The 11,636-nt window shown below is 44.5% G+C and overlaps 1 protein-coding gene across 1 annotated transcript; it reads right to left on the bottom strand.

Annotated features, from left to right (window-relative positions):
• Positions 1 to 4,006: 4,006 nt before the first annotated feature.
• TMEM74 (transmembrane protein 74) lies at positions 4,007 to 10,575 on the bottom strand. The gene is made up of 2 exons (XM_015856163.2): positions 10,510 to 10,575; positions 4,007 to 9,608 (listed from the first exon to the last, which is right to left on the bottom strand). Exon 2 carries the CDS (start codon positions 9,400 to 9,402, stop codon positions 8,443 to 8,445), a length of 960 nt encoding a protein of 319 aa, XP_015711649.2. The 5' UTR covers positions 9,403 to 9,608; positions 10,510 to 10,575; the 3' UTR covers positions 4,007 to 8,442.
• Between the last annotated feature and the right edge of the window lie 1,061 nt (positions 10,576 to 11,636).

Raw genomic sequence — 11,636 nt, 5'->3', positions numbered from 1 at the left:
AAAAGCTGTATTCCCTCTGTTTGTTGGCAACATAATTTGAAAGGTCTCTGCAAACCACTTAAAACAACAGCTGAACACAGACATTTCAGTATTGTCCAGTATCGATTTTTGTCTCTATCTTATCTCATTGCTGAGACTGGTTTCAATATCCTGTGAAGTTTAAGTGAAGACACTTCCATACTCAATAACTGTGTGCTCCCATTTGATATCATAGGTAAGTCGGTAGTATTTTCCTTAGTAACATGCTTTGGCTCGACCATTGCTGCCCGAATCAAAGTAAAGATGGGTGATGAACAAGTGGAGGTGTGCTAGACTGGGGAACCCAGTAACCGGGATGCATCCAGGCTGGACCTCTTCCAGAAAAAGAAAATCAGGCACAACACAGAGCTGATACAGCACTCTGTTTCTGCCTGGAGACAGAAAACACAAGGAACAACGAAATTCAGTAAATTCAAGGAACTAATTAGTGCACACCCATGAAATAGAAGCTCAAAGGAGAAAGACATCCAGGAAATTTAGCAAATTCTTAAACAAAATTAAGGGCACAAGATGAGCATATGAAATGTGAAAATGTGAAGGAAAAATAAACATAGTAAACATTGGTTTGGCTCATCATGAGAATGACCTGAAACTCTGGAAATTTCCAAATGGAGAAATTAGGACAAATAAATAATAATGAGTACAAGAGTATTGTGCATTGCTTGTGGGGACAACAGACAAGGAGAGCAAATCTGATCTTGCTAAAAGAGACATAAAAGGTGATGTGGAAGAGCACTATATTTACAAAAGAAAGAAAAAAGAGAAGAAAAGAACTGTTTTTCTGCTTCTGGTGAAGAGAGAAGGAAACAACCGAAAATGATGGCCAGAAGGCCGAAGTGGCTCAGCTCTATTATTATTATTATTATTATTTAGTACATCATTAACAAGTCTAAACCAAGTCAGACTATATGCAGGACTTACTAAGAACTTATGCTAGCAGAGAACAGAAAAAGAATCTACGTAGATAACTCATGTGAGCCTTATAAAATTCACCCAAAAGTGCTTGGGGAATTGGGTAAAGCAATCTTGTAGCCACGAGCAATTATCTCTGAGGGCTGATGGAGGTGAATGAAGTTCCAGAAGACTGGAAAATGACTTCTCAAGAGCTCTCTCAGCCATTGCTACCAATCCTGTAAGAAGGGAGAAACAAAGGTAAGCTGTGACTTATTGATTTGTAGTTCCTTCTTTGGGATGCGACAGCAGCAAAGCAACTAATTGATATTCTCGCTATAGGCAATGCATAAAGTTCTGAGAACATGAGGTCAGACTGGATCAAATCAAAGTCCCATCTATCACAACATTATCTCAGGTAGCAGCCTGCTGCACATCCTTCTGTATCTAAAGCAAAGTCTACGACAGGCATGCACCAGCATACTGTCTCAGCAATTTAGAAATCAAAAGCTTAGGGACTTACAGAGTTACAGGCTTTGCATCTTTGCGTTAATAGCCCTCCATGACCCTTAACAGCCCTTAACCATTACTAATCAAGAGATCTTGAAAGTGCTGTCTTTGTTGCATGCAATCAGAAGATAATACATAGAAACTGAAAATAGTCAGTAGTTTCCACTATTCCGATTTTCATTGAATATATTTTTGATCCCTGCTTGCATATATTGTTATCAAATTGCATATATTGCATGAATTCTTGAGAAAAGCAACACCAAAATGTCGGGATAGCTACTTGCTATTATTTACGTTTGAGCACAGTTACTCTGACTAGTGTGTCGGAAACTGCTTCATGCTGGATTTGATTGAAATTTATCTTAAGATATAAAGAGACAAAAAACAAACTCCTGTGGATGGATTCGCTGCAGCTGGAGACCAGTGATTAAAGGACTTTATTTACATTTCTAGCTGATCAACATCTTTTAGATACTTCTAATGGGAAGAATTGATTTTTTTTTTTTTTTCCTTTACAAATGGGACTTGATCAATTTTGCTTCTGGAAATGTTTTATTCAACAATAGCTAAATTTTCCTGCAAACACATCTGTCAAAGCAGAGGCTATTATTGGAAAAGAGAAGCTTTTTGTGCTGGTATAAAGATATGTTTTATCATCTGAACAGAAGTCTATTGATTTTCTGAAACATTGCAAAAAGCTTACTATAATACAAATGCCTTAAATGTGCAAAGTGTCCCCAAAATTCCTGGAAATATGAACAAAATTTAACTACTGACTTTGCTAGGATTTTATTTATGTATTTTCTACCTGAATGGTTAGTACAAAACAGGATTTTTCAATGGCATTCTTCAGGAAATTAGATAGATAGATAGATGATAGATGATAGATAGATAGATGATTGATAGACAGATAGATAGATAGATAGATAGATAGATAGATAGATAGATAGATAGATAGATAGATATTTGCCATCCCTTACATATTTATTTATTCTGAGGGTTCTGTAATGATTAAGTTCTTTCTCACAGTACAAACTAAAGAGGCCTTTATTATGACTTAAGAGGCCTTGGTGTCCTCAGCTGTCCAACTGGTTCTATGGGCACAGGAGGCAAGTCACTTCATCTGTAAAATGGTCAGTATGCAAACTGTCCTATACACTGCTTTGCTATCAAGGTGCAGGAGGCTTTATGTAAACATTATGCATCATGCCAGAGGAGATCTCGCTTCTCAAGCAGCTGCATACATTCACATGGAAGCGCTTTCAGAGCTGGTCTGTAGGTGAAGAACGAATATACATGTTTTGGATTGCAATGCTGTTTTCCAAAAAGATGATCAAATGCTACATGAAGTGCAGCTCAGTTAATAGCAATACCTCAGATTTTTTACTCTATGGAAAAGTGCAGGATTCTGCATGTAAATTAGAAGAATTGCTACAAGCCTTTAATACAGCAAGTTTGCAAAAAATATTTTAACTGTAACTGCATTTAAATCTAATAAAAACGCATATTTGGCCGTGTTTCTATAAAGTAGGAAACACTGATGTTTACACAAACAAATATTAAGCAGACTGTTTTGTCTGGTTTTATGCAAATGTGTAACAGCCACAATTTAATTTCAGCCAGTAAGAAAATCAGAGAACCCTGCAGTCTACAGGACTCTTGAACTTGTCAAGACTTAATGCGCAAGGGAAAAAAGTCCCTGTGCATACAATATATGAAGATGAGTCCTTCAACATGTAAAACGATAAGCTTAAAAAGAATCCTGTAAAAACTAGTAACAAATACAGTGGTTGCTTTCAGATAAAAGCCTCCCAGATCTTTAAGCTCACAGACAGTCATATCTATAAATACACCTACTCTCTTAACCTCTTTATAACCACTGGTTATACACCATAGGCTGTATCTGGCATGAGGGCAATTTACTGCAGTCAATTTACTTCCCCTGGGGATGCATTTATTACTGCTGTAGCAACAACAGCCTGAAACACAACTGGGAAGTGGAGCCCTAATGCACCAGGTGCTGTGGACACTCAGACAGATGCAGACAGCGCCTGCTCCAATCTGAACCGAGACTCAGCGGTGACAATCAGTCACATGCCTTGGTTAACATGACAGCAGTAGGAAGAGGTCTGGCCCCTTCATTCAATGTATGAAAAATGACATTGCAAGGCACGACCTGCAAACAATATACTTGTACCTTGTTTGGGTGGAAACACAGGCTGCCAAGGGGAGGGTCAGGTGCTGAGCTAGCATGCCCAGCACTGGGTTTTTAGGAAAAACAAATGCACGAGCCAAGACCAAGCCACAGAAAGGCTGGGGTCAGGGCATGGTCACAGCACTGCATTGTGTGTGGTGATAGTGAGCAGGGCCTTGACACCCACCTCACACCACAGCACCCTACAGCCATCTGCTCACACAGCCACAGCTGCCCACAGCTTCTCTGCTTTTCTGGAAATACAAAGTTGGGTGAACGCCTGTGTAGACATATTTTAAGCCTGCATGTGTGGCACTTTCTGCCTGCAACCACTAGCTCAGTGAGGGGCAAAGATAAGCACAGTGACACAGCTCAGCTTTACAGGCTTTTATTTTTTAATCTTTACAGAACGCTGCTGCAATTATAATAAGGCATCAAATGCACGACTGAAAAGCTCACAATGAACTGTGGCGTTTTGCCCTTTTGTGGGACAAAAAGGGGTTTTACAAGATTATAGCCGTTGCTTTTCCCGTCAGTAAACTCGCTACTCATTACAGACAGACCTCTAAAAGAATTACAAAGATTAAAAAACTGTAAACATATCAAAAACAGCGACAACCCAGCATAGCATCCTTGGAGAGAGCTTGGGGTTCCCTGCCGCAGACTGGGCTTTGAGCTGGCAGTGAGGATGGGGCCCTACCATCGCCGCAGGCTTCGCTGTGGGCAGAGCCCCTATCAGGTGTTTGGCAGCTCCCAAACAGCCCAACCTCTATCAGAGATTTCTGATTGAGAGAAATAAATAAAAGTGGTCACTGGGAGTTGTTGGAGCAGTGGGGGCACAGGGAGGAGCCCCGGCTGAGGCCTCATGATCCCTCCCCAGGCAGGCAGCATCCCGGCAGAGCCCGGCCACATGCCCTGGCACCCTGGATAACAAATCACGAGGTAGAAAATGGGCAAGTGTCACATTTTGCTGTAAGGGGTGGTCAGGAATAAAATGTTCCTCCTCGATATGAATCATGGTTTGTTTCCAGAGTGCTACAGGTGGTACCTAAAACCCACCTGGGATGCTCCAAATATACATCCTCCAAGAAGGAAGCCCTCCATAGATCCATGCAATAAGTTTAAGCCCAGGAAATTTAAAAAATGATCCTCACACTTGCATCCTTAAAACATTTAGATTTTGAGCAGAGGAAATCAAATGACTGGGATGTAGGAATAGGCAATTAATCACCCTTGGCCTCAGCCTTTGGTACAGCAGTTTAAGACCAGAGCAATGTGAACAACTGTCTACCATGCAGCAGACAAATACGTTCATTTCCTATAACCAACACCCAGATAGCGAGCATTTGGGTTTCTCTCACATTGCACATCATTAGAACCTGAGAGTCCTGAGGTTTTATATCACACAGCCAACCCACACAGCCTTACCATTTGCACAAATATCTTGTTTGGTGATCAGAGAAATGTCCTGAGATGTTTTATCTGCTAAACTCTTGCACTCTGTTCTCTAAAAGTCTGCCTTCACTTCTTTAGTAGCACACATGAACACCGAGATAAAGGGATTGTGTTATATCTGTCATTTATTTATCTTTTTTTATTTCTCACACTTCTGCAGTGTGTATTTAGATTATTAGGTTGATTTATGTTTCTTTAAAATGCTCAGGGAATATTTGAGGGTTCATTTAAGTATTGCAGGCTTATGATCTGTGACAGGCATTTTACAAAGTGTAAGAAAACTTCTCGCTTGATAATAATATACTGGCAGTCTAGGGAACATGCTCTTTTCTAGTGCTAATAACTAGCATTAAAGCATGCCATGGTTCCTACAAGAAATCTGTGATCCTTACAGAGTTAGCTGTCATCTTCCTGCAATTATAGAATGTACTCCAATTTTATGTATATGTATCATTAAAAAATAAAAATAATGGCTCTCAAAATCACCAGCCTCTGCAGTGTATACGAACACAGAGCACAGGACTTCCCATCTGGGAGGATGAAAGGGTTTTTGCCCCTCATGCTGTCTATCCCCTGCCTTGTGCTGGGTGCAGTCTGCTCTCCTGTTTGGCAGGGCCTCCCCTGTGCTTCTGGAGGACATGACCAGGGTTGTGTCCTTGTACCCACAGGACAAAAGACAGCTAGCAATCAGCCTTTCTCCTCCACGTCCTGCTTCTCAAGCAGTTTCTCTAGCTGTTCTTACTGATCCCAATGGGCTGAAGGTTCTCCTTACATAAGTAAGCTATTCCTCTTTTTTTTTTTTTTACCCTAGAAATTCATAGAATCATGGAATCTTTTTAGACGGAAGGAACATTTAAAGGCCATCTAGCCTCACTCCCTTGCAATGAACAGGGACACATGCAGCTAGATTATGTTGCTCAGAGCCCTGTCCTGACTGACCATGAATACTTCCAAGGATGAGGGCTTCTACCACCTCTCTAGGGACCCTTTTTCCAGTGCTTTATCAAAATTCAATCCACTGGCCTCACCAATTTAATCCTGACTCCCTGATGACACACACAGAGGGATGCAAGCCCTCCCAAGGTGACTGCTGGCCACTGCAAGTTCCTGCCCACAGACACTCTCTGTATCATGACATAACTGCAAATAACATCTGTTAGGCAGCAGTACTGCCAAACAAGGCTGCTCCTTTAGTTACTAAGTAACACAACTAATGCAACAGCTAGAAAGAGTAACAGCTAGGTAGCATCTCTTTTGCAGGGTAATAGTTAAAGACTGAGTGCAACATTACGCTATTTACAGCAACCAAAGGCATGAAGGCAGAGGGGTGCAGGTTCTCCAGCTCTCTGCAGAGGGCAGCCATGCCCGCTGAGCCCAAGGGACCGAGCACAGGTGGGTGCCAGACACAGGAGCAGCGTGTGCCTCCTGCCATGAGCAGCCTGAGAAGAGGGACTTTAAAACACAGCACAGAGAAGGTATGCAGTTTCCCTGCTACATGTAATGTGGGCTGGAATGGACCATAAACATTCTCATTTGGGTATAAAATACAGCTTTTCCCTTCACTTCTCTGAGTCGCACCAGTCACTGTGAGTCTCCTTTGGCAGCCAGGGTGCTCCAATCATCATGTCAAACTGTCCTCCAAAGAAGAATAAGGCAGCGGTCATGATCTCCACCAGTCACAGCAGACTGAGAAGGAAAGCAGACAGGCTAGGAGCTCTAGCTGGGATGCAGCAATGTCAGAAGCAGCAAGACCCAGCACCACCTGTGCAGGAGGACTTTTAGTTATTCTAAACCTTGCCTTGCCACCCCTTCCCAACATCCTTCTCAGGGATTATCTCACAATAGGAAAAAAGTCTCATTCCTCAAACACTGGATATTCCTTATATTTGAGATTTAACCCATAGCTGACAGCAAACTAAGTGTTTCAACCACAGTTCTGCAGACAAGGCCCTCACAGACACAGCTCTTCACTCGCATTTGGCTTTGGCAGGGTCTATAACAATTAAATATCAGCAACCAATCACAGCAAAAGGTCAGCAGTGCATACAACAACCTTTGCTGTTTTTCCTACCATCACAAGAGCACAACTTTAATGCTCCTCAGAAATTGGTTGATACTAAAGTAAATACCATCAGTAGTACAGGTTTTTGGTTACTGTGACACATAATGCTGATTGATAGTGCCATGTACCCTCAATCAGCCCCTGTGTTAAGTGAGTCCCATGCCAGCTAGTCCAACTGCTTAATGTATAACCTTTGTATTTCCTGACACCTTATATTTTATAAATTATTTGGTTTATATTGAATGAGCCCCAAAAGCTCCAACCTGACCTTTTGTTTCTGGTAATGAGAAGGCCAGCGGCCTAGTGACATGAAACAGAAATTTCAAAAGGATTTGTGTGATGCAGACAGGCCTGCTATAAGCAAAGCCCTGCAGTGGAGCTTGAATTTCTTCCGGCATCTGTACTGAAGGAGATGTGTTCAGTCTCTGCATCCCCATGCTTTTTTACTCTTTGGATCTTTTGAGACTCCAAACAGGAGGTCAGTTAATTCAAGTGATGGCAGTTTTCATACAAAGACATCTGTCCACCGGGAACTGAACTTCCTTTATATGGGCCATTATAGATATCAGAAGTTAATGACTATCAATCATTACTAATCTGAACCGAAATGGAACCACTGACCTCAAGCTGAAAGAGCCTTTTGTCTCTCACCAATACCACCGTGAGCCATATGGTTCCTCGCCCTTTGCCTCTTATTTTTATATTTTAAATAGCCACCACTAATTGCACCATTGCTTGAAAATACAGGAGATTTGTGGTAAGCCATGAACAAGCAGTCTTTTTTTGCCCATAGGTCTCACTCATACAAAAGAAGGGACTGGTTTAAAATTTAACTATAAAAAAGTCTCTTTTAATTAAATATCAGCCTTGCTTCTTAACATGACACCAAGCAGACAGTTAATAATCCTTCTGAAGGCTGCAACAAGCTTCCAAGGTGTCAAGGTCGTTCCTGTTCAATATATGAGAGTAATAAGAAAATTATGTAGGCAAGACACCAAAGGAATGTTTTATGTAAGGATAAAGGAGTTATCTGTGGAATCTACTTGTCAAAAATCTCTTTTTATTCAGTGGTTTTCATTATTTTATACCAATTGCATTTGCTCTGGCTTGTTCTCCCTTTACAACAAGTGTTCATATAATGCAAACATTTGATTAGAGAGCTCGTGAAAAGACAGTTCTTGTCAGAAAAACAAACTGCATCACCAGCTATCTTTAGCCACATCTATTTTCTTTAATGAAACACACTTTTGTGTGTGTGTGTGGAAATGCTGTTTTAAAAATCATGACCACATTAATTATCTATGGCAAGCACATCTTCCTCAACTAATGACAGCTCGAGCATATTATCGTTTGCACCAGACTTCATCCTGAAATTGAACGACCCGTAGAGCTTTGCAGACTCCTTGGAGGACGCGAACCTGCTCCTCCGGTACAGCTCCCCTTTCCACATGGACATCATCAGCAGGCTGGAGAGCACCACTCCCCCCAGGGTCAGGAGACACAGTCCAGCAATAACGCAGCGGTCCAGGTGAGCCCCAATCCTGGCGCTCTCATTCTCCAGTCTCTCCATCTCCCGGGCAGCCACCGTGTTGGGATCCACAGTCACATCTCTGGGTACCACGTAGGAAATGATCACCAGCAAAATCCCACTGACTAGGAACAAAATGGCACTGATGAATCCATAGTCCAAGGATTTCCCAGCTGCTGCCTCTGAAGCAGTGTCATCCTCCTCAGAGACCAGGGAGGGAGAGTCATGCACCCACTCAGGAGGCAGCTCCCGGCAGGAATGCTGCTGGGGAGCATCCTGACAGCCTGTTGGACTGGAGGGACTTCTTGCATGCTCCAGGTTTACATTTTCATCCACGCAGTTGAAGGATGTCTCGAGTTCCTGGATACAGCAGCAGGGTTTCTTCTTCCCTCCATCCTCTTCCCCTGGAAAGTGCTCGGGCAGGTGGCAGGGCTGGGAGTTGCTGGGGGGTGTGGAGTGCTCCTGGGGTGGGCTGCCCGAGTGGGAGGATAGGGGTGCTGGGCTGGGCTCAGCCATGGGGCCCCTCTGTGAGGGCCTGCAGTGCCTTTCACAGCGCAGGGCTGCCACAGCCACTGCTGCTCTGGAGTCCACCTCATCTATCTCATGCCGCTGCTGCTGTTGCTGCTGCTCATAGTGAGGGGCGGGCAGGCTCCAACCAGCAGCGGGGCCCAGGGCACCCTGCCTGCTCTCCTCAGCCAGGTAGAGAAGCTCCATGCAAGCCATCGGCCTCCACTCGGTGAGCCCTGACTGCTGGGCTACCGCATCCTTCAGCAAGTGCTGCCCCTGGCTCACCAAAGCAGTCTCATGGTGCTCGAGCTGCCGTATCCCAAAAATCTTCTACTCTTTCAGCACCGTTTTGTTAGGGACATGGCTCGTGTCAGCTGCTAAATGATTAAACAAATCCCTTCTGACGTTCATTTCTTTTCGGTCTGCAAATGAAATAGCAGAGGGAAAAAAAAAGAAACACACAACAACAAAGGCAAACCCGACAACCTCCTGACAATACGTTAATGAAGCAAAGAGCAGATAACACAAATGTAATACATCGCTCGTCCTCTCCGCTGCTCAAGGGGAGATGACAAACACGATTGTTTTAACCACGAACTTAAAGCCTTAAGCCTCTTGCAGATCCAAAATCTATTAGGGACTCTAATCAACCTTTGACACCAATATCCAATTAAGGCAGTAAGTCATCTGCAGAGCATAGGATAGCTGGAATAACTATGTAAAATGACAGAGGGAAAAAAAAAACGATAGCTATTTTACTTCAGATTCAAGTAACTTCCTCCCCTTCAAATTAAGAATTTTAAACTCAGAGAGAGAGACTAATTAGAAAGAAACACGCAAATCCCACACAGCTCAGTAATCCAGGATCTGTATTCTCCGGTGGAAATCTGATAATCCTATGGGAAGAGCGGTGCTTTCCTATAGCAGATCTCCAGTTTGATTAAGAGCTTTCGGAATGAAATTATGCCTCAACGACTGATGACTCAAAGACGGATATTACTTCTCATCTGCAATTAATTCGTTATCCCCCCAGTTCCGTAGCCCCCCGGACAACCCGACACCGAACTCCCCGCGTAATTAGGGGGGAAGCGCAGCCCCGCGAACGTGTTGCACACGCAGACGACACACGTGCGCCGACGGCACCGAAGCGATGGGTACGGACGCGGCTCGCTCCGCTCTTCCCGGGACCTCAGCGGTTGCTCCATGTAACGCGCTGGCGGGGAGCGGCTGGATGCGCACACACACACACACACACACACAGCTCCTCTTGCCCCAGCTCCCACCCCCCGGCACAGCGCAGCGCCGCTCGCCCCGCACCCCTACCTGCGGCCACGGCCAGCGCCCCGGGGCTCAGCCGAGCGGCAGCGCCGAGCCGCGCCGGGCAGCGCCGAGGCGGGCGGGCGGGAGGGCTGTGCCGGCGGGCGGCGGCGGCGGCGGCACTATGGGAGTTGTAGTCTGCGGGCGGGCGGCGGGGGCCGGGCCGCTGCGGCAGCGCCGGGACCGCACAGCCTGGACCGGGGAGCGGGTTGGCCCCGCCTGCAGAGCGGCGTGAGGCCTCGCCGGGCGGCCCCTGGAAGGTGCCACCCCCTGGGTGATGAGAGGCAACGGGGCGAGCCGCGTGAGGATGTCTAGAGTGGTCATCGCACGCGTTTTCTCCTACAGAACCATAACAGCTATCGCTGTAGTGCGTGGAGTAATCAAATCACCTTCTCAAACGATCTCAGCGTTCCCAAGGCTGAGGCTTCAGGAAGCGTTCCCGGAGCGGTGAGACTTGCAAGGAAATCTCAGCAGCTCGCTCCATGCTGGCAGGCTCGCCACCCGCAGCTCCTCACTTTGTGTGCAGGCATAAATGACTGTTAAAACCATCGCTGCCAAGCAGGCATCGTAAAAGGAATGAGCAATTGCTATGAGCCTTTACTGAATTTTCTTTCTTGTGCTTCCTCTGAAGGAATAAACTGGGTTATGAAAATAAATTGTGGAGCAGGAAGAAGAGATTTATCGTGGATGGATATTGTGCTGTCGGGAAGATGCCAGGCTCTGGGGGGCGTGAAGGGAGGTACTTGGGTGTGGAGCTGAAAGGAAAATGTCCATAGGGAGTAAAAGGGAACAACACTTGCCTGGCTACCAGGGAGGAAAGCAGGAGCAATGGGGGAAAGGAAGCAGAGCCGACAAATAAAATAAAATAAAATAAAATAAAATAAAATAAAATAAAATAAAATAAAATAAAATAAAATAAAATAAAATAAAATAAAATAAAATAAAATAAAATAAAATAAAATGGCAAAAGAAAGGACAGAGTGTCTTGAGCTGCCGCAGCATCAGGAACATGGCAATTCTGTATAAGGACTCCTTGCCAGTTCTGAAACACTGCATTAGGCAAAAAAAAAGTCACCACTTTGAGCACAAATCCAGCTGATGCTCAAAAGATCCAGTACAGAAGTTTCTGATCT

Source organism: Coturnix japonica, chromosome 2 (genome assembly GCF_054131305.1).
Source record: "Coturnix japonica strain WE chromosome 2, WE-NBRP24, whole genome shotgun sequence".
NCBI classification, from domain to species: domain Eukaryota; kingdom Metazoa; phylum Chordata; class Aves; order Galliformes; family Phasianidae; genus Coturnix; species Coturnix japonica.
The sequence above is the reverse complement of the archived record's forward strand: the minus strand, read 5'-3'. Positions and strand labels throughout refer to the sequence as shown.